Here is a 24,282-nt window from a genome sequence, read left to right on the forward strand (position 1 = left end):
AGACACATGACAACAAAAGAACCAAAGGGAAGGAAATCAGTGGATTATTTTATGCCATCTAACTCTCGCAATGGTAACAAGAAAGGCACCTGGAAGGGCTCTTCTCAACCACTGAAGCAAGATAATCAATTATGTCATTCAGTTCTCAAACCAAGCAACTTTCCCAGAAAACTGAAACATTTTTAGCAATCATAGATGTGACACAGCAACATGTGACAACTGAATCATAAAAATGGAGTTCCACTGACACAAAGAAGAAGCACACTATGCAGCATATGAACAAGAGACAGAAGTAGAAAACACCATTATAATGAAAAAAGCATAGTGCTTCCAGCTTTAGAACAATCTAGAAATTCCAGAACCACAAAGCTAATAGCTTGCATGCAAGTAAATTAAAAAAAAAGACAGTATGATTAATCTACCTCTAAACTAGGATGATTGCAGTACAACATATCCCAAAGAATGCTGTCAAATTTGTATGAGTGCATAACATGGAGTTCCTGAGATGGCTCCTCTGTAGACAGTACTGCATGCCATACACAGCTAACGTGGGGTAGTTAACAATTGACTTTATTAAAGATTGTGAAGTTAAAACAACATTCCTATGTGAAATATTACAGGAAGTTTTGACACAAGTGATATTAAACTGAAGGGTCTAAATTAGATTCAGGGTGATGTACAATTAATACAATAGAGTGCAAAAAAGGTACCTTTGGGCTTGTTTACATGAACTTTTAGTTCGGGGCAAGCTGAGCTGTCAGCTAACTAATGCTAACAAGCCATGCCCATTGTGAGTGTGGGCCCTGCTGCCGCACACTCATAGGTTTGATCTATGCTGCTCTGAAATGGGAGTAGATCACAATGCACTAGGGAACTGTTAATGTGCTGCAGCAGGGCCCACACTGACAAACGGTGCATGGCAGACTTGCACCATGTACAGTTACACCCTAGCTTCCCCAGAACTAAGTGCTTGCATAGATAAGCGCTTACTGTACACAGTAATCTATGTATGGGCCAACGCCTGGTCCTAGTTACATCATACAATCACAGAAATGTAGGGCTGGAAGGGATCTTGAGAGATCATCTACTCCAGCCCACTGAGGCAGGGCCAAGTACCATAATGAATCCAGAATAGATCCAGTGATTTCATTGCTGCAACTGAGACCAGAATTTAGTACAATGTATTCAATCCGGTCACCTCCTCTGAAACTTCACACAGATGACCAGTCTTCAGAGACATGCCTATTTCACTAATAGAAAAATCTCAGAAGAAAAGAATCAGTCTTTTAAATGACATACAACACAAAAAATATAAATAGAATGGGGAGCAGTTGTGGTTCCCTAGGTCACATGGAGTTGGTGGCCACTTTAAATTCTAATATTCACTAAAGTGTTTAGAATCATACAAAACTGAATCTGGTAAAATTATTGGATTCAGATATGATACCACCTGAAGGAAGGTTTCAGAGTGGTAGCCGTGTTAGTCTGTATCAGCAAAAACAACGAGGAGTCCTTGTGGCACCTTAGAGACTAACAAATTAGCTAGCTTATGCCCAAATAAATTTGTTAGTCTCTGAGGTGCCACAAGGACTCCTCATTGTTTTCACCTGAAGGAACTGTCAAATCTCCATCTTGTCCCCACCATTCTTAGCAAGTACCTCTTGAAATACTTGTAGACAACAGTTTACCACTTCTGTAGTCATTCTCTCTCTCTGTTCAAAAGCTCTGTCTTTGGTCACACCTATAGCTATATCAAGATACATATGGCAATTTCTTAAACAGACACCATGCAAAAAATGCAGAAACAAGAGACTGTGTTAGCGCTGTGTAAAGATTTAGTTAGAATATGTGTGGGATGCTCATGACTCCTGAGTGGTAAACATGCCACAAACTTTGCTGAAAAACTAGAAATGAGAAAGGCTATTTAAACGGTTTCTTTCATTTGTTTGCTTTGTTAATACTGGACTATATTTTTGTAACTCTACACCTGCTAGGCTCAGAGGGTGAGAGAAGCATTATCAGCCAGCTCCTCAGCTAGCGGAAAATTGACATAACTCAACTGGCTTCAGCAGAGCTATGGCAATTTACACCAGCTGAAGTTCTGGTCCTGAGTTCTAAAATAGTTTCTCTCCATACAAACATCATGATACCAAGGGACTGTCAGAGCTAGAAGCAAAGGCTGCATGTCCCATTAGAAAGCCAGGAATCTATTCTTTCCAGTAGTAAGAAGGTTTTTTAATTGTTTGTGGTTATTAAATTAGAGGCTGCTAGAATCTGTTCAGTGGGATGAAATAATGAGTCCTGCGGAAGACGGATGAGTGGACAGACTGCTGATGGAGCTGAGTTAATTGCATGATCAATGCTGTTTATCACATGGACATCACTACTGTATGGCAAACATCTAAGTGGAAGTGGTGACAGTTTTTAAGCAGCAGCTCTGACCACTTCACCTAAACTCTGCCTACTCATCCATCTTCTCCAGAACTACTTCTAACATTCCAGACTTCTGAGTAGATTCAGTCACCATTTATAATAAATAAATAAACTCCGAGAAGAGTACTTCCCCCTCCCCAAATGAGAAATTCTCCCCACAACCACCCTAAATTAATGTGGCCCAAGGGCTAGGTGAAGCAATATTCAGTCTTGCACCTGTGACAGGTTTAATTCCAGACTTCTCATGACCCTCCAGAGTTAAAAAGGCAACTTTATATAACCAAAATGGGCAAGTCTCCACTTCCTAATGAGACACCCAGCACTTGCTTCTAGCTTTGGAAAATCCTGAGATATTGGACTTTATATTCATGACAACTTTATGTCTAGAAAAGTTACTTTAGTTTATTGATATAGTTTTTTTAATTTAGTTATAATTTTCATCTCCTTCTGAGACCAATTAGCATAACTTTTGTTGTGGAAAAACTTTTTAGGGGATTTGTTGGAAGAACTTCTGGAAAAGCAGAAGAGCAGGCTAAGGATTCAGGTATGAGAGCAGTGGTGCTTATCTAATCTGCTGGATGACTTTGAATATATCACTGCCATGACCGATAAGGGAAATTCAGTGGATGTTGTACCCTTCGATTTTCCAAAGTGCTTTTGACAAGGTTCCACACCAGAGATAAAGGGCTAAAGCAAAAAATAATGAAATAGAAGATAATATGGTGTGATGAATAAAGTACTAGATTAACAATAGGGAATAAAGCAAAGCCTTGGATGAAGACTTTTCAAGATAGAAATATATTACAAGAGGATTAACCCAGGGTCAGTTTGAGAGCTTCTAGTTATTGTCATAATTATATTAATACAAAATGATTTTGACTCCTATTGAAGATAAGGCTTCTAAAACCGTAGAAGTGGAGGCAGAGCAAACAGGGCCTGATCTTTAAGACTTCAAGGCCAGAAGGGACCATGATCATCTAGTTTGACCTCCTGCACTGGTCACAGAACCTTATGAAGGCACTCCTGTAATAGACCCCTAATCTCTGGCTGGGTTACTGAAGTCCTCAAGTCTTGATTTAAAGATTTCAAGTTACAGAAAATCCACCATTTACTCTAGTTCAGATCAGCAAGTGACCTGTGCCCCAGGCTGCAGAGGAAGATGAAAAACCCTCAGTGTCTCTGCCAATCTGACATGGGGGGAAATTCCTTCCTAACCTGAAATATGGCAATCAGTCAGACCTTGAACATGTGGATAAGACCTACCAGCCAAGCACCTGGGAAAAAATTTTCTGTAGTAACTCAGAGCCCTCCCCATCTAGTGTCCCATCCCCAGCCATTCAAGATATTTGCTAATCGCAGGCATAGATGGGCCATATGCCTTGGTAGGCAACTTTGTCATATCATCCCTTCCATAAACTTATCAAGCTCTACCTGGAAACAAATTAGGTTTGTTTGCCCCCACTGCTCCCCTTGGAAGGCTTTTTCAGAACTTCACTCCTCTGATAGTTAGAAGTCTTCATCTAATTTCAAGCCTAAACTTGTTGATGGCCATTTTATATTCATTTGTTCTTGTTCTTAATTAATCAAAGTTAAAAGAAAAAGTTAAGGGACTTGTGCTTATTCTCGCCGGAGAATAAGCCACTTTAAGGTAACAGAGACTTTCAAAGCACCTTCTTACTGAATGTGTTGTCAGCTCTTAGGCTAGATCCTGATTAAGAAATGCTGAGTAATGCCTTACTCTGCAAATAAACTAATTGAAATAAGGCCCAACTCAGCATGAATAAGGGTGGCATAATAGGGTCCACCTTCAGAGTCAAACCACTCATTACAGAAGAGTAGGAAAATACAGTTAGTAAAGTTATTGTAAAGGTCACCAAAAGGCACTGTCTATTGGCTCAGTCCCAACAGCTATGCCTAATATGCTAACTGTCCTTGCTTGGAGCCAGTTTTCAAACTGCTCTGTTGTTTGCTCTATTAGTCAAATTATTCTATCACTAATTGTTGTTTTCCCTTGCTTTCTGCTTACCTTTTGTCACATACTTATATACATCATTAATTTTAGTAGACATGATATTAACTTCAATTTCCAGCACAAGAGTCACTTTTTCAGAACTTTCTGTCCTAGCTATCATTCCAGAAAACATTTCAGAAGGTGGCGGTGAACATATATTATAAAAACACATAATATGGTTTGAAAAGATCCAGTCCGGCCTGTTTGCTTGGACATAAGGCTGCTCGGCTACTTTTTCCTTCTCTTTTGTTTGACTATAAAGTTTCTGCAGAAAATTAAGTTTCCCCTCAGATGAGTCCTCCCACTAGAAGATCAAAAAGATTGTGCAGGATTCAGACTTCCTGCTGTAAAAATCCCCACCTCACTAAGCTTGGTCTCAAAAGAAGCAGCCAATTCTCGTCTCCTTTGGGCTCATGATACATGTCACTGCTCCCTCGCTTCCTTTAAAAAGTTCTCCCCACAGCCACCAATGATTCCCTTTCCTTTCAAAGATGATTGCAGGAGTGCCCAGCAAGGAGCAGCTGTGACCATAAAAACCAAAGGCTCATACCCCCATCTGCCTTTGTGTCACATGCTCCAAACTGTTTTCTGGTAATTCTACAAGCCATCCCAGAAACAATGAGAAAACAAAAGGAAAGAACAGACAAAATTGCTTCCCCGTCTGGAAACTTTGCATCTGCATAGCTGGCAAACTGATGTCATGTTTGAAGCAAAGATGTTGATATTGAAAAATAGAAAAGATGATACCCGATGAAGAGATATCCACAGAGGGTCACTGCAATCTTTCCATAGATAAAATGAGGATTTGTTAGCTCATGGCTTGACAAGCTTCAGATGTCACATCCATTACATGCCAGCTTGTTTGATCTCCTTTGTGTTGTTTTTATTGAGAGGATATACACACACATGCACAATCTCGGTTGGCCCAGTGTTTGTAGTTTTTAGGAAGTAGACTGAAGGAAGTTTATTCAGGAATCAAAAAAGACCCTTTTCAGCAGAAGGACAAGAACAGCAAATACAAGACTGGCAATATCATCTATAATCCACTGTCACAGGGTGAGCTGGCCCTTTTAGGTAATTGCGCTGAGCCCCACCAGTGCCTAGTTATCCGTCCCCAGGTGACGGATATAGGTTTGGGCCAGTGGTTAGTTGGGGTGTCAAGGATTATCTGAAAGTAGCTGGGGGGGGAGGGACTTCCTATAAGCAGGAGCCTTCTGTATCAGTGAGAAAAAGGAGAGAGAACTGTAGGCTCTTCTTTCAGATCTAGAGGGGACCTGGGTTCAAAGAGGACTGGGGGAGGAACTCTCCATACCAGCCAGAGGGACGGACCTGGCTACAGCTACCTGCAGAGGAGAAGGAGCAGAAGCCTTAAAGGAGCAACAGACTGAAATGGGAGACAATTGAGGAAATGCCAGGCAGCAGAACCTGCATTTTGGGAAAAAATGTTGAGTCCAGCGAGAGGCTGAAGAACCTGGGGATAGGGGGAAACACTTGTTTTGACTTCAGTTGAGATTTGAACTGTGAGGTTCTTGTAATAAACCAGACCCCACAAAGGAGTGTTATTTGACTCACATGAAAGGCTGGGTGCAATTATTGAAAAGTCCAAGAAGGTTAAAGTGAGGAAGTGGCAGGGTCCAATGACAGATTGGGCAGGTCCTGATTACACTCCTTTCTTTGGAATGGCATTTTGGATTTAGATATTGTGACAGGGCAAAGCCAGATGGCTACTGGAAAGTAGTGAGAAACAGGTATGTTAGCCCCAGGCTAAACAAATCCCTGTTACCATGGTAACCAAATGGCAGTTGCTCCAGGTAAATCAAGACACCTGGGGCCAATGAAGATCCTTCCAGAAAGCAGTGGAGACAACTAGGTTGATTGGAACACCTGAAGCCAATCAGGGGCTGGCTGAAACTAGTTAAAACCTTCCCACTTAGTGGGTGGGGTGTCAGGAGCTGTAGAAGGGAGCTATGGAGCAGTACAAACTTTATTGGGCACAAGAAAGGAGGCCCTGAGGTAAAGGTGACAGATATTGAGGAAGTAGGGGCTGCTGTGGGGAAGAGACCCAGGGAATTGTACTTGTCCTGTTTCCAAAAAGTCAGCTACCAAGAGCTGCTACTATCAGGGTCCCTGAGCTGGAGCCTGGAGTAGAGGGTTGGCCTGGGTTCTCCCCTCTGTTCCCTGACTAATCACTGAGACTAGGAGACAACAGAGACTGTGCAAGGGAGGATAACTTCTCCTCACCTCCCTTGCTGGCTTATAATGAAAATGGCTCTGTAGGCTGTGACCCTTGCCTCTAGAGAGAGAAGGGTTATGTAGAGGGTCACAGTAAGCCTCTGAGGCTAGCATAATCCCCCAGGAAGCATGGGACCCACTGAGACAAGGTCTGAGCGTTGTCACAATATGTAAGGACAACGAGCAAGGCTAGCAATGCAGCTAGCTATGTGTTAACAGCACATATCATAACTATGACAATATCTGTAATGCAAGTCACCTCTAAGCAACATGAATGTAGCGTAATAAGAAAATGTCTGCAGCATGGACCATGTAAGTAAGTTATGTGAAATAAGAAGTGGAAGAGAAATGTTGGGTTTGATGCTGAACTCACTGATACCGGTATAAATCATGAGTAATTCTACTAGAGTCAGATCTGGGCTCACTCCCTATCAAGCTTAGATCTGATAATGCATATGATTATTATGATGCACATGGCAGAACAAGCAAAGACTGGAAAAAGTCATGACTTCCTATAAGCCTTACTGACCCCTAATCCTTCCAAGGCCTTACATGCTGCATATGTGTGGATGCTTTATGGAATTAAGGACTGGTTTCTGGGGTCAATTTTTTTTTCCTCCTCTGACAATATTAAAAACCTCACAATGTGCAGATTTCATTGGGATTTGGACATCTAAATCCCTTAGGAGCCTTGGAAAATCCCAGGCCTAATGCAACATTACAGGAATGTGTGTTCTAGGATAGTAATTTTCACAATATGAAATGAACTTAGGTTTTGGGATACTGTTTTTAAGTAAATTCATCTGTTCGTGATCGAGAATCTGATCTGCGAGGAGGGAATTCTCCTGAAAGAAGTTTGTACAGAAAGGGTATTTATATAGAGATGGCCAAAGTAGACTATAAAATAAAAATATGCTATATCGCTAAAATGCCAAACATACTACTTGCAAGTCAACTTTAATTTGCAAAAGTGCACATCTGGTAGCCCTGTCCCCATCAGAACTTCAGATATCAAAGGGTAGAATCCTGCTGAAGTTGTGCTGCCCTTACTGCAGGCTGAGATCAAAAAAAGTTTTGGTTTCAGCACTCTTTTCCCCTCCTTGAGGGCAGAACTTGCACCTAAACATGATATTGCTATTTTAATATCAGTCACCTATTCATGAAGAGCTAAGGTGGCTGTGTGTATGCTGTTCCTATGTTAAGGAGCTCTATCAGAGAGTCTAAAAGCAGTAAAGTACTGCATATATTTTGCCAAAACCCACTCAACTTTGTTTTATTGTGGGGAAAGGAGGCTGAGCCTGGCAGCAAATTGAGTGGACACGTTTCTTAGCTGCTATAGTCTCGGTCCAGACTTAGCCTTTGTTTTGCCCTAAGTTTCATGATGGATTTATTACAAACTGTGTCTGTGTTTCTACCAGAGCCATCAATTACTGGCCAGTACACTGAAAGGGACAAAAGAAAGTGGAGAAATCGGACTATTTTTCACCATGTGTCTCTTTCCAGCAGTCATTGCCTTGTCACTCCCAGAATCTTGCGCTTCTTCTTTAGCCTACTCTACAGTCAGAGAGCTCCATTAATTACTGGTTTCAGAGTAACAGCCGTGTTAGTCTGTATTTGCAAAAAGAAAAGGAGAACTTGTGGCACCTTGGAGACTAACCAATTTATTTGAGCATAAGCTTTCGTGAGCTACAGCTCACTTCGTCAGATACATACTGTGGAAAGTGTAGAAGATCTCTTTATACACACAAAGCATGAAAAAATACCTCCCCCAACCCCACTCTCCTGCTGGTAATAGCTTATCTAAAGTGATCACTCTCCTTACAATGTGTATGATGATCAAGGTCGGCCATTTCCAGCACAAATTCAGGGTTTAACAAGAACGTCTGGGGGGAGGTAGGAAAAAACAAGGGGAAATAGGTTACCTTGCATAATGACTTAGCCACTCCCAGTCTCTATTCAAGCCTAAGTTAATTGTATCCATTTTGCAAATGAATTCCAATTCAGCAGTCTCTTGCTGGAGTCTGGATTAGAAGTTTTTCTGTTGTAATATCGCAACTTTCATGCCTGTAATCGCGTGACCAGAGAGATTGAAGTGTTCTCCGACTGGTTTATGAATGTTATAATTCTTGACATCTGATTTGTGTCCATTTACTCTTTTACGTAGAGACTGTCCAGTTTGACCAATGTACATGGCAGAGGGGCATTGCTGGCACAGGATGGCATATATCACATTGGTGGATGTGCAGGTGAACGAGCTTCTGATAGTGTGGCTGATGTTATTAGGCCCTGTGATGGTGTCCCACCATCAACCTCAGCCTGGTCCAGTCCACACAAGAGATCCACTTCCTGGACACTACAGTGCTAATAAACGATGGTCACATAAACACCACCCTATACCGGAAACCTACTGACCGCTATTCCTACCTACATGCCTCCAGCTTTCACCATGCCCACACCACACGATCCATCGTCTACAGCCAAGCTCTGCGATACAACCGCCTTTGCTCCAACCCCTCAGACAAACACCTACAAGATCTCTATCAAGCATTCTTACAACTACAATACCCACCTGTGGAAGTGAAGAAACAAAATGATAGAGCCAGAAGAGTTCCCAGAAGTCACCTACTACAGGACAGGCCTAACAAAGAAAATAACAGAACACCACTAGCCGTCACCTTCAGCCCCCAACTAAAACCCCTCCAACGTATTAAGGATCTACAACCTATCCTGAAGGATGACCCAACACTCTCACAAATCTTGGGAGACAGTCCAGTCCTTGCCTACAGACAGCCCCACAACCTGAAGCAGATACTCACCAGCAACCACACGCCACACAACAGAACCACTAACCCAGGAACCTATCCTTGCAACAAAGCCTGTTGCCAACTGTGCCCACATATCTATTCAGGGGACACCATCACAGGGCCTAATAACATCAGCCACACTATCAGAGGCTCGTTCACCTGCACATCCACTAATGTGATATATGCCATCCTGTGCCAGCAATGCCCCTCTGCCATATACTTTGGTCAAACTGGACAGTCTCTACGTAAAAGAATAAATGGACACATCAGATGTCAAGAATTATAATGTTCATAAACCAGTCGGAGAACACTTCAATCTCTCTGGTCATGCGATTACAGACATGAAAGTTGCGATATTACAACAGAAAAACTTCTAATCCAGACTCCAGCGAGAGACTGCTGAATTGGAATTCATTTGCAAATTGGATACAATTAACTTAGGCTTGAGTAGAGACTGGGAGTGGCTAAGTCATTATGCAAGGTAACCTATTTCCCCTTGTTTTTTCCTATCCTTCCCCCCACCCCCCGACGTTCTTGTTAAACCCTGGATTTGTGCTGGAAATGGCCCACCTTGTTTATCATACACATTGTAAGGAGAGTGATCACTTTAGATAAGCTATTACCAGCAGGAGAGTGGGGTTGGGGGAGGTATTTTTTCATGCTTTGTGTGTATAAAAAGATCTTCTACGCTTTTCACAGTATGCATCCGATGAAGTGAGCTGTAGCTCACGAAAGCTTATGCTCAAATAAATTGGTTAGTCTCTAAGGTGCCACAAGTACTCCATTAATTATTATTAGTTACTAACTGTTTGAACTACTTAACATGAAAAATAACAAAACAGACCAAATCTGCCAACATCAGAACAGAAAATAGAAGGGAAGACTAATACATTCCTTGTTGCAAATTCTTCACTTGACTCCAATTATATGAGATTAGTATTATTTGTGTATTATAGTAGTATCTAGAGATCCCAATCAAGAATCAAGGCCCCCATTGTGCTAGGCTCTCTATAAACAAGTCATAAGATGACATACCTTGCACCAGAGATCTCCCAATCTAGCTTTATGACAAGATGCAGAAGATGGGTGAAACAGACAAATAAAGTTAGACAGGACAAGGTAACTAAAGCTAGTACATTGTTATATAGCGGGCAGTAACCTACTAATCTACAATAGGCAGAAAGCTCTCAGATATCAGTGGTACAAGATCAAGTCCTAAACAAATACAGAATTCTACAGGAGATTTAGAATAGATTTGAAATCTACATGGTTGATTATTTCTCAGATTACTCTTTTTGTTTTAGAGTCACTATAATATCAAACAGCTGGCTGTCTTAGGAACTGTTGGTATCATTTAGATAGAACTTCAACTTTGACTGATCTTCTCTTCAGCTCTGAATGGTAGAGATGAAATTCTCCCATGGTTTTAGAGCCAGCACACAGTCCTTCACATGAGAGAAGGCACGGGAAGGGAGTGCACGGTGGGAACTAAAAAAGTATCTGACCCACAGAGTATTCTGTGTACTCCCATATGTGCCACAGAAAGAGTCTCTGCCACACATGTCAGTGTGGAAGGCCACAATGGGAATTTGGGTTTATAGAGATCCTGTTGCCCTTAGAACTCCTGCAACTGGCGCAGAGGGGTGGCAGCTGCTATCTCAGCCCATAAATGAGGTTAGCAGATGTCAGAGAAGAAACATAGCAGCCCAGGTCTCCAGTCTCAGGCTAGGAAGTGAAATTCACCTCTCAAACCAAAGCACTCTACCCGCACGGAGCCCAAATATTCAGGCTCTCTGTGGGTGGAGTGAATTTCAACTTGAACTTTCAACTGTTTGTTTTATTATTTAGCAACAGGACTATTTCTCAAGCCACTGCTGTAGTTAAAATTCTACAGGACACCAATAGTATGCTCTGTTTGTTGTTTAGGGTCCTGTCATAGGGAAATACAAAGTCATTTCTACTTTGTTAGAAGATACTGTATTAGTGTTTTGTTCTGGGTTTTTATTTTAAATAAAATCTAGAGGTTTCTGGCTCATGAAGACATTATCCACACCAGGGGGTCCTGCTGGTGCAGGTAGAACAAAACTCAGCATAATTTAATTACTAATTTATTAAGTGCCCTTTGTTATGGTATCAGGGCGTACTGATAATACTTGGCACCCTCTCTTGCACATTTTGTCCAAAAGTCCCAGCATACTTTAGAAAGATAAACAAATTAAGCATGATGGGATAGTTATATATTATAGTCCCCATTTTGTAGACAGGGAGATAGAATCAGAAATGGAACCCAAACTTCTTGGCACCCAATCCTGAGCCCCTTTACATCTGACCCCATTCCATCCTGTAGATCAAAATACTACCAGCATCAATATGTGGCTACCTAGAATGGGCAGTACTAATTGCCATCCTGCTATTTACTACCTGCCCATCATATGGAATAAAGCTTTCATAGCTTTCACATGATCAATGAAACATTTTGACAAATATTTGCCTGGCACTATGCTCTGAAGACCAACAGCCTGGGGCATTGTAATTAGAGATACATGGATCCATACATTAGGTTTCTCTCGCCAGCATAGTGGTCCCTGGCATTAGGGCACTATGTTGCAGGGGATTTTGCCTCTTTTGTGCTCCCTGATTATCACTTCTTCAGCCCTGGGATAGTCCGTCTCCCTCTGAGTCTTCCATGGCCTGGCCTTCCAGCCAGGTAACCTCTTCAGTTTAGGCCCCTTCTGGGGTAATAAAAAGTCCAAATGATCATTTGTCTGACTCTTTAGAGCTACACTGAAGTTCTCTGCTTCTTGGCCCTTACCCCCAGACCCTGCAGAGCTTTTCCTATGGTACTTCATCCTAGCAGGTTTTTCATGTCTGGGGACTCTGGAAGCTTATCTCAGGGCTGTCTCTGTTCCTTGTAGGCCCTAGCTCAGGGCTTTCCCATGGATTCCTGCCCTGCTCCCTTTAGGCCTTCCAGCCTAACTTCCCCAAGAACTCTCCTTGCTCCTCTCTCCTGAATCTCCCCCTCCACTGCATTCACAGCTCTATTTAAGGAGTTCTCTCCCTGATCCCCCTCAGCTGGGGTCTCTCATTAAGCTCCATCACACCCAGCTGGATCATTAGTTTCTAGATCACTAGAGTGGCTGAAGAATAGCTGCTAAGTCACAGGCAAGGCTGAGCCCAGCTTCCCTTAAAGGGCTAGCCAGCCGTTGATCCTCCTCTGAGGACACCCTGCTTCCACTCCTTAAGAGCTCAAGTCTAGGGGTTTCCAATGAGTGGCTATATGAAAACTGTGATTAATTTCTATTTTTGTGTATATATATTTTGTGTATATTACACCAAGGCTCAGAGCCAAAGAAGCCCTTGTGAGTTGAACACAAATATGACAATTAGCTGCAGAAACTAGATTTTTAGAAACCTAGACAAAACTGAAACTGTAAATCCATCCCCTCCTGGCTGCCTTTGCCCTCATTCATCCCCTTCTCTCATCCTTCTTTTTGACCTCTCTCTCCTCTGGCTCCATCCGCACACAATACAGGCATGCTGTGGCTTCCTCATCCTCAAAAGGCCATCTCTTTACTCCATCTGTGTCTCAACTGCCTCCATTCTCTCCTTTCTTGGGACTCCAAACTTCAGTTTAGATCCCATCTAGTGCAGCTTCTGCCCTTTCCTCTGGACTGAAACTGTCATAAGGTCATTAAGGACCTCTTCAAGGCCATATCTCAGAACTTGAACTCCATCCTTACCCTCCTTGACATCAGACACTGTCAATCATACCCTCCTTAATATCCTGTCCTCCTTGGACTTCTGTATCTTCATCCTCTCCTTCCTCTAATACCTTCAGCCTCTTTCTGTAGGAAAAAGAGAGGAGAACCCAATCTCTGTAGGAATCTCTATTCCCTTTATACCCTCTTGTTGTGCAATCTCATTCACTCACATGATTTCAGCTACCATCTTTATGCCAATGATTCAGAAATCTAGCTTTCCGGTCCTGACCTGTCTCCCTCAATCCAATCCCAAATCTCCACTCAACCTCTGACATCTATTCCTGCACACCTCAATAATAGCTTAAACAACACAGCTAAAAACTAATTTATATTTCTTCCTATACTCTCCCCCTTCTCTCCCATTCTGTTACTACCAATAATTCCACCAACCTCTGTCACTCAAGTCCATAACCTAGGAGTCATCGTTCACTCTTCCCTATCCCTTAACCCACACATCCAGGCTAGGTCCAGATCTTGCAGCTTTCTACTCAGTTCTGTATTTAAGTTCTAACCTCTACTTTCTATTAACACAGGTAAAACTTTCATTCAGCCTTCATCATATCCCATATTGATTAGTATAACTTCCTCCTCTCTAGCTTCCCTGATACCTATATCTCCCCATCCCTCCTATCTTTAATCAATTCAAACACAGCTACTAAAATCATCCTCCTTCTCCAGTGTTCTGTGATTGTCATCCCCATCCATACTTCCTCTTGCTCCCCATTTTCCTTTCCCATCACATCCAGTACAAGCTTGTTGTCCCAACCTTCAAGGCCTTACAAAGCTCTGCCCTCCATACACATCTGCTCATCTCTTATCATGTTGTCCCTATGCCCATTACTACTGCTCTGCCAAAGATGCTAGCCTAGACTGCTTCTCCTACAACCACTTTGGTGCTTTCTTGAATGCTGCCACTTATGCATGGAAAGTCCTTCCTGAACTAATTCATAACTAATCCTTTCCTTCAAGTCTCTGCTCAAGACTCATTCTCTTTCATAACTCCTACAAGAAACTGGCCCACTAGTCATGGATAGAATGAAGAACAGTCAGAAATAAGTAATATGTATCTAATAATTTTAAAGTGTGTGTGTGTACAAATTGTATTTATTTTGATTGTCCTTGTTCTCTAACCCTTTGGCACTTGTCTTCCTAGATCATAAACTCTTTCAGGTAGAGACGGTGTGGGTGTGGACAGTATCTAGCACATTGCAGGTACTACAGGAAGACAATTAATAACTCAATAAATGTATAATGTAATTTTATAAAGTACTTAACTTTTGCTGAGCCACTAGGTAGAAGCAAACCCAAAAGTTAACTCTGTTACTGCAGTCAAAACACCTACCAAAATTGCAGCTAATGTTAAGTTTTATTGTGGGGTGTTGCACCATAATAGCCAGCATATTGAATTATCCAACTTTAACAATACACTTCTCAGACTTTACAGTGCTGCAAAAATACTTTCCAAACAGGCAGCTCCTCAAAGCTTTCTTTAAGCAAATGTAGCAGAGCTGCAGATCATATGTTGTCAAGATGACTCAGAACTCCGGGATGAGGCAGTGCAATGCCCTTTTCAATTAAGAAGCATCCGTCCTTCTAAAAGAAAAATATATAAAATCAGTGCAGACCCATTGTTTTTGGTCTGGCTATATTCCAAACGTCCCTTCCCATCACAAGTAATTACTGATCCCTTCAATGGGGCAACAGCCAGCTACTTATACCATGGGGAAAGACTATGAATGTATCAGGTAGCAGAAGGAGGCTTATTTATGAAGCAGGAAAGCTTCTAGTTGCACACTGATATTTTAGTAATCAGCAATAGTGGGAAGAAAACAGATCACTTAACAACATTTTTTAAAGCTTGCCTCAGTGTAGAAACTATGCTGAAAATACAATTAAACTTTTTATGTTAAATCAACAGATTTCTCTTTTGAGTGAAAGGGATGAGATTAACATTGCATAATGTTAAACATGGATGAAATGCAACATCAAATTTTTCAGGAGCATCAGGTTGGTAAATAAAAAATCTGAAACCATCTGTATGGAAAGACAGACTATTCAAGAGCCTAGAAAGTCCTATTAGTCTCCAGTTTAGGCAGAGATCCAGGCCACTATTTTGAATTGTAATGTTGTACTTGATTTCAATTTTAGATATTTGTAACAGATGTGGCATGTGCTGTTACAATATGTGAATGGTTCAAAAACTTCAGGAGTCCTCAAGTGATTTTGAAATGCTGAGACACAATTTATTTGATTTTTGTTTTTTAATTATACATATCTTGAAAGCATTTAAAACTGCTGTAAACATTGTATTGTATCATGTCATAAATATAGTCTCAGTACCTGGAAACTCACATAGGATGAAAATAAATGATGTATACAGGTAACTGAATGTGTTATGAAGAAACAATATATTATTGAAACATACAAAGAGAACACAAATTGCCAGAACTTCCTTCAAAGTTTGTCAGAAGAAAACAAAAAATGTAAAAATTTACTATGTATATATTTTTGGATGGAAAATTAAGCTTACTACGATCTTGGATTACAACAGTCACCTAGAATGCATGTTTACTCCAGGATCTGTCTTTGACATGTTCTGAGAAACATTTTGTAATATTAGGTAAAAAGATATTCATACCAAAAAATATAATTTAATGGGAATTACATTGACTAAAATTATTTCCATTAGTATTAGTTTTGGAGTAAAAGTAGATTGCAAGTATTCACTGTTTAGGTACTAATGTGCAACCACTTACATATAAACAGTTTTTAATAAGTGATTGCTATCATCAATTACTGTATTTTTGTTTCAGTTTTAATAAGTATGTCTATGCTCACTAAACACAATCATAATGCACAACATTCATTCAAAAACTGACATTGCACTACTTTACTGCTATGAGTATTTTTTCAGCAGCATTGTTGCAAATAAATTTCTTTGTCTGGGTGAATTTTAAAAAACAAGTAAACAAAATCAGCCTTTCTATACAAATCCTCACTTAGATTCAAAAAGCTAGAAATCATCTCTATAAAAAATCACCTAAGGACCATTTTAAATTAAGAGAAATAAAAAAGGTAATAGAACTATCCCTTCAATTTCTAGACTAATTTTTTTGGCGGTGCAGTAGGATTACTGTCCCCCAGGACCCCCAGGAAATGAGATAGAGATAGATAGATCTTACTGAGAACATTTTTAAGTAAATACTGCTTTTATCTGATGTACTTGGTACCCCTGTAGTACATTCCTCTGTCTGGATTACAAAACACCTTTCTAAACACAATTTCTTACTTTTTCTGGGAAAGTAATTCTCTGTTCTGGTTGTACAAAGGTACTGATATAGCACTAAATGGCATTCCAGGGAAAACCAAAGCTTTCCTATTTTTAAAATCTGAGTTAAATGCACACCCATATTCTTAAAAGCAAGCGGCTCAACCTAACGCCAGACTGTCACTGATGCAGGAAGTTGGAAGACGCACATCTTCCCGGCATTCATAGATCAGCCACACTCAGGGAATTTGCAGTAAAGGATCATTTGGTCTATTGCCCCTACCTCAACCAAGGGTTTACGTAGCTATGAAACCCTCCCCACACCTAAAATAGGTTTTAAAATAATAACCTGAGCTAACCCAGCGTCACCCCTTCTTGCTATAGACTAAAGCAGAGAGGGTCACTCTCAGCAGCAGGAGGGTTTTGTGATGATCAGTGCAAGGTTGATAACTGCATCCTGTGTACCTCATTGGTGGGTTGACTTCGAAGCCCCCTCCCCCTTTGCTGTGATTTCTATGCATGGCGCAGCATCATACATGACTAGCATTTGGAAAGAGCCGATTTCACCAAAGACACGTCTCCGGGGCAACAAGCCACCAAATACTCAGCTGCCTGCTCCCACCACTTAAAAAGTCAGAGCCAATCGCGAGAACCGAGCCACCTTCCTGACCTGCTTCCGATCCGAGCGGCTGCTGACCCGAGTGTTGAGCACCCCATGCCCAGTCTGGGTGCCGTCTTCCGGGCGGGGAATCAGACGGAGGGGGACGATATTCTGCTTCTCCATAAATCGGTTTTCAGCCCTTCTCTCCATCTCCGTCAACAAGGCGGCTCCTCGGGGAGGGAGAAATGCACACGATCACGCCGCTGGCCCCGCTATGCTAAGCTGTTCTCGCTGCAATTACAAATCCCCCCATCTCTCTCGCTCTGCGTGGACAGGGATAGTGTCTGACCCACGCTTACTGCTCACAGGGTACAGACAGCGATGTGATGGGGGCAAGATCTCCATCTTAATGGGGCTTTTCTTAAAAAGGTACCCTTACACATGCTCTCTCTTCCCCCTCCCACCCCCCCCCCCCAAACACATAGCCATGAAATGTAGCTCGTGTTCGTAGCAGCTGCATGATGTTAATTGCACCGGTGTGGTTCCTACCATGCACCTGACAGACACATCCTTACCACCGGAAAGGGTAAGCCCCCAGTTAAAGGTCATTGCATGCGGCGATCATAAATGGTGGTAACTTACCTGTCTGCCTGGAATGAACCAGAAAGAAGGTCCCCAAGGCACAAAGCATCAAGGAGAGCAGGTAAGCAGCAGGCTGCATGGCTGTGTCCTTCCGTTCCCCCCACCCACCCGCCTTGGAAATTATCAGAGACAGGTCTGCATGGTGCAATATTGAGCAGCTTTGCGCTCTCGCCCCCTCTGTCCTGTGTGGTCTATGGCCAGCCGTGCATTGCTGCTCCCTCAGTACTGCATTGTGTTTTACTGGCTTCCGTTTGCTTTCAGGATCTTTTACTGCATTGGTTGTTTTGCTGTAGCTTAAGTGAATTCATGCTCCTCCCATCTCTCCTCATCCACATTCAGAAACCTCTAGTAGAGAGACTATATCAATAGCCAGCTAGGCTTCCTGAAAAAATCGCTCTCCACGACTTTGGAGAGGGAAGATGAGTGAGTGAGGTTAGCTGGGAAATGTAGTTATTAAAGCCCTGCAAGAAGGACATTTAAAATTATACTGGTCAGAGCATTAAAGGAAAAAGTATAAGGCACAAACTTGCCCCAGCAGGGGTACACTCAATCTAGTAGGTTTTTTTACCTTTATTTTCCACGACACCAGTATTATTACTGACATGCCACTTGCATTTTGTTTAAAATGTGTCAGTTGCTGAGATTCCTCTTTGATAGGGTCCCCAGGGTTCCACCTGGAACTGGGGTACCACTGAGCCCTCTGATCCACCATCCTGAGCTCCCTCTCACACTATGCTGCTGTGACAAGCTGCAAAGACCTCCAGCCTGCACTTTCACCAGCATTCACAGAAGTAGGGACACACCCAGCTGCAGTTACACACAGGCTCTCAAATGCCAGCTTCCCAGCCTAGGGCACCAGAGCAGGACTATCCTGCCCTGGTCAAATCTGGCCAGTTATGGGTTTAATAGCCGGTTCACCTCTTCCTTAATGTGGTAACTAAGCAGAGATTTTCCCCAAGCACTCCAGTCAAAGCTCACTAGTTTAGATTAAAATATGAAATGTTTATTAACTACAAAAGATAGATTTTAAGTGATAGCAAATAGATCAAAGCAGATTACCCAGTTTGCATTTTATTTACTAAGTCTAAGATACTAGAAAGATAGGATATGAACAAGCAAATCCCCACCCTGGCTGATGAGACAGGTGGGCTCTAGATTCTTATGGGACAAGCTGCACTTGCTTTACAGCTTGGAAGCCCCAGGTCTTTCATACACAGACTAGAAATCCCTTTAGCCTGGGTTCAGCACGTCCACCAGTTCAGTCTTTGTTCCTCAAGTGTTTCCAGGTGTCTTCTTGTGTGTGGAGTGAAGAACCAAAGATTATGTTCCTGCCTTATATAGTGTTAGCATATAGTAGGAACCCTTTGTTTCAAAACTTGGTTCCCACACCAGTTTGTAGGAAAATACTGACATCCCAAGATGGAGTCCAGAATCATGTGGCCTGGTCACATGTCCTTGTAGAGTCATAGCAGCGATTACTTACAAGCTGTTCTCAGGAAGGCTCACCAGGTAGGAGATAAGCTTCTTCTGAGGCCTGTTGTTTTCCCTAATGGCTCATTGCCCTGAATAGACCCTTCCCAACCAGCTATCTAGACTGAAAGCATCTTGGCTAGTGGGCACTACCCATGTGTAACTACATTTGAAATACAGATACGTAGTCAATATTCAGAATTTCAGATACAAAAATGATACATGCGTACAAACAGGATAATCATTCAGCAAATCAGAACTTTTCAATAGCACCTCAATGACTTATCAATCATATAATATTATTACTGTGAAGAATGAGGTGCAGCATCACATCCTCAATCAGGTGAAAACAAACACCATAAACAGTACTCACTAAACAGGTAAAGAATAGGTGACCCATTTTGTGCAGGGATGTGGAATTTAGTGGGACCTCTGTGCTGGATCTCTGTCCCCATTATCTCCCTTCTCCTCCCCCATCCTCAAGAGTCTTAACTATTCCCTGCATTTTCCCCCTTCTGTTCCCTCCTGTTCTTCCCCTTTTCCTCTCTTTTAGTCTGTTCTCTTTTCCTCCCTGCTGACTCCCCCTCCTGCAGAACACCCACAGGGAATTTTTAAAATTGCATACAGAACAATACTGTTCACATTAAAATGTACTGTGTGGAACCTCAGGGTGAAACAAAGGTATACAGAATTCCTCATACTGTAATCCTGGCATACCTAGGAAAGCATCTGTCCTCAGCAGAGCAGCCTCCACATGTGTGACTCATATTCTACACTCCCACCCACTAGGAATTGTATGGCGGTATTAAATTATTGCAAAATTATTTGACAGTCTTCAATGGATCCATTTTTCAGAGCTTGACAGGATTAGAAACTGCATGAGAAAAAGAAAACCAACACTTTCCAACCTGGCAAAAGGCTGACAGTGGGGTACCCTTAAGGTGACCCAAAATTGAGATTAGTCGAGAGGACTGTCAAACTTCCGAGGGACCTGACTAAGCTACACAGTGGCAGTGAAATTGCATTGACCAGCTGTGATGCTTTGAGATTCAACCGAGACCAGTAAGGTGTTGTGTCGCTACCTGCCCTGCACCTCTGGTGCCAAGCACGCAGGTCAGACCCTGGCTTCCACCACCATTCCTTTTTGAGAAGTGACCCTAACATCTTTCAAATCCTGAACTTCCCCCAAAACTGTCACCCTGCAGTGTCTAGCCCTCTTACTGAACATTTACAGAAGTGATTAAATGTGTTGCTCCTTTAAATAGACTATACACTGCAGCTCATTAATTTAACTGGGAGTTGACAAACACTCCTTTCACTCACAGCACTGCATTGGTTTATAGTAACAGTCAAACAAGTTTATTAAACAAAAATTCATAGGTTTAAGTGATACCAAGGATAAGGAATGAAGATAAAAAGGGCTCCAAGCAAACAAAAGTAAAAAATACTGTTCTAAAGACTAATTCTTAAATGCCAGCAAGTTACAAGCTTTGCCTAAGCAGGTTTCTCACCTTACTCAGTTCCAGAGACTTCAAACCCCTCGGTTGAAAGATCCAGTGCTCTGTGATTTCAAGAGCTCTGGCCCCTTGAGCCTCTCAAGTGATGGATGCCCAGACAACACTTCTTTCTCTTTCTGGGGTGAAGACTCCGTTCTGTCTTCCCAAAGTTCATTGATCCTCCTTCAAGAGACAGGAAGTCCTCCTGGGGGTGGAGTCTCCACCCCCTGTTGAGATTCTTAAGAAACTATCTTCCCCCCTACTCTCTAGGTTGATGGCTTTGTTCACCCTTTATGTAAATATACCTTCAGTGTCTCTGCCTGATGACCAGGCGGGTTAGACAAGCAAATACACATTCCTCTGTCTAGGACAAACTGGACTTAGGCATTGTGGGCCGAACACATTTTAAGACCATAATTTTAGGACATATTTATAACATTTTGTACACACCTCATACATATGTCATGCAAGTATGTTAATGATCAGTGAGTTATTAGTTTTCCAACGGTATATTACATTTCCCATGATATATTTGGGTTTATATCATGACAGCGTGTTAGGTGTAGTAGGTAGGAAAGGCATCACACAGAGTAGTGAACCACCATTGCACCTCTGTGTCATACTAACACAAGGCAATAAACATAGGAAGGCACAGTGTGATGAATCCAGTAAACAGAAAACTGATGTATGTCACCTCTATTTCAGGGACAACGTTGACCATCATAGTTTGTACTAATGGGTCTTATGCATGACTCTATAGACCAATTTGGGAAGAACATTTACCACACTGGCAACAGAGCCATTTGCCTAGCTGTGCTGATTGAGCTGCATGTTGTCTCTGTGCCAGGCACTGTGCTTCCATCTGCTCAGTGTGATTCTTCTCAAAGTCCTGGACGCCTACCCCTATAGGTGGCCTCATGAAATACAAATCAATCACTAGTTGCTCAATGGTCGAGTCAGAAATGTTTATTTTGCCTCTGATACATCCATGTGTGGGGGTGGTGGAATCAGGGTCAAAGTCCACCCTGTACATCACCTTCTGGCCAGATAGGAGGAGGCAGAAACTCTATGGAAAGACCCTGACCCTGGAAGTCACCTGGCACTTTGGGTAAGCAGTGGTGGTATGGCAAACCAGGAGCATCAAGGAAGTAGGATGACCTGTAACCCTTCAGGAAAAAGACCAAAGGTGGTCACTATGGACAGTTCCAACGAAAACTGCTGTTCACTATACATTGGTAGACAGAAAAGGAAACAAAATGATATTCTGTATAAAGAATGAGTCAGAAAATATAATGCTATTACATAAATCAATGGTACATTGCTGTGCTCCAGCAAGGGTTAGGAACCACCTGACATGACACCTGTCCCTTCCTCTTCCAAGCACCAGCCTGCCAGACTTACACTGACTCCCCTCCTACAGAGTACATAAAGAGATAAAGCAGCTTAGCAGCTGCTTTTTGCCTTCTGAGTAGGTGACTACTCCTCACAGTTAAGTGCTACTGTCCTGAACCTTCTGAGATAGCATTCTCACTACCTCCTGCTCTGTTTTTTTTAAGGGTGGCAATCAGGGATCTGGTGAAGGAAACTCAATGAACTTCCTTTTATGGGAATGAAACAGAACAATATGCAGACTGGGAGGGGATAGGCAAAATCATGGTTGGACAAGTGAAAGATGGCAGAAAATAAATGTTGTGGACAGTGTGGTGTACATGGAAATTTCTTCATCAACTGGGGTGGGGGTAAAAAGCATGTTATGTGGCAAGTTGTGTGGCTGCACGTTTGCACTGCACAGGTGACTCTGCTCATGCTCTACAAACAAGGAAGAACATCCACTGGGAATGCACCCTAGGTGCATGGTTACTTTTCACAAAATGCATAGTTACCTTGTGACAGATCCACAAGCTATCATGGGGACCAAGTATGTGGTAGAATTAAAAGACAGTTTTATGGATAATGAGGACATCCAGAGTTACAACAGAAAGAATTAAAATATAGTTTGGAATAAGAAAAGGAGTACTTGTGGCACCTTAGAGACTAACCAATTTATTTGAGCATGAGCTTTCGTGAGCTACAGCTCACTTCATCGGATGCATGCCGTGGAAACTGCAGCAGACTTTATTTATACACAGAGAATATGAAAAAATACCTCCTCCCACCCCACTGTCCTGCTGGTAATAGCTTATCTAAAGAGATCATCAGGTGGGCCATTTCCAGCACAAATCCAGGTTTTCTCACCCTCCACACCCCCCCCCCCCGATGCCTCCAACTTATAAGCGTTAAGAAGAAACTTACTTCAAATATCCTCTTTAAAGCATGTCATACTGATCACCAGCAGAGACTCGATACAGGACTAGATAGACCATTGGTCTGATCCAGTATAGTTTTTCTTCTTCAGCTACCATTACCACTGTCCACATCACATGCCATAGGTTCATCAAGCCAGCATCAGCATAAAGCATAGGGACATTTACAGTAACTACTACAAATCTCTTAGTTTAATTTCTGTCAGAGAAAGGTCAAAGGATTGGGGTGAAGAAGAGTGGTTGTATACACAACAATCCCTTTGTAGACCAACTATAGCCTCCGCTTTAATTTAGGTCCCATGAAATACAATCTCTTTAAGAATAATATTTGGAGATACAAACCAAATACAAAGAGGAAAATTTATAAAAATCTGTTTAACAGAAGTGCATAAGACATTAGATTCCTTAGCTAAGTAGGAATTCTAATAGTAGAGATTTAAACAAGCTAAAGAAATCTTTTAAATCATATTCTCTGTGACTGAAGGAACCACAGAACTCCCATCTGCACAGGAGAACAGGAGTACTTGTGGCACCTTAGAGACTAATACATTCATTTGAGCATAACCTTTTGTGGGCTACAGTCCACTTCATCGGATGCATAGACTAGAACATACAGTAAGAAGATATATACATACAGAGAATATGAAAACACATGCCTAGAACCCCGACCAGGGGTATTCTATTTGCTACTCAAGATCCATAAACTTGGAAATCCTGGGCGCCCCATCATCTCAGGCATTGGCACCCTAACAGCAGGATTGTCTGGCTATATGGACTCTCTCCTCAGGCCCTACGCCTCCAGCACTCCCAGCTATCTTTGAGACACCACTGACTTCCTGAGGAAACTACAATCCATCAGTGATCTTCCAGAAAACACCATCCTGGCCACTATGGATGTAGAAGCCCTCTACACCAACATTCCACACAAAGATGGACTACAAGCTATCAGGAACAGTATCCCCAATATGTCACGGCAAACCTGGTGTCTGACCTTTGTGACTTTGTCCTCACCCACAACTATTTCACATTTGGGGAAAATATATACCTTCAAGTCAGTGGCACTGCTATGGTTACCCGCATGGCCCCACAGTGTGCCAACATTTTTATGGCTGACTTAGAACAACGCTTCCTTAGCTCTCGTCCCCTAACGCCCCTACTCGTGCTACATTGATGACATCTTCATTGTCTGGACCCATGGAAAAGAAGCCCTTGAGGAATTTTACCATGATTTCAATAATTTCCATCCCACCATCAACCTCAG

The 24,282-nt window shown here is 42.1% G+C and overlaps 1 protein-coding gene across 8 annotated transcripts in view; it reads right to left on the reverse strand.

Annotated features, from left to right (window-relative positions):
* Window positions 1–18,114, reverse strand: part of ADAM22 (ADAM metallopeptidase domain 22) — a 196,425-nt gene extending 178,311 nt beyond the window's left edge. For 7 of the 8 annotated variants that reach the window (XM_073334068.1, XM_073334066.1, XM_073334065.1 and 4 more), the window contains exons 1-2: window positions 17,753–18,114; window positions 17,180–17,340 (exon numbers count right to left, since the gene is read on the reverse strand). In XM_073334068.1, coding sequence (XP_073190169.1) covers window positions 17,180–17,340; window positions 17,753–17,831 — 240 coding nt within the window. In that variant the 5' untranslated portion in view covers window positions 17,832–18,114. The remainder of the gene's footprint in view (window positions 1–17,179; window positions 17,341–17,752) is intronic. The other variant, XM_073334061.1, reaches the window with a different exon arrangement.
* Between the last annotated feature and the right edge of the window lie 6,168 nt (window positions 18,115–24,282).

This window comes from Lepidochelys kempii, chromosome 2 (assembly GCF_965140265.1).
Source record: "Lepidochelys kempii isolate rLepKem1 chromosome 2, rLepKem1.hap2, whole genome shotgun sequence".
Classification (NCBI taxonomy): Eukaryota; Metazoa; Chordata; order Testudines; family Cheloniidae; genus Lepidochelys; species Lepidochelys kempii.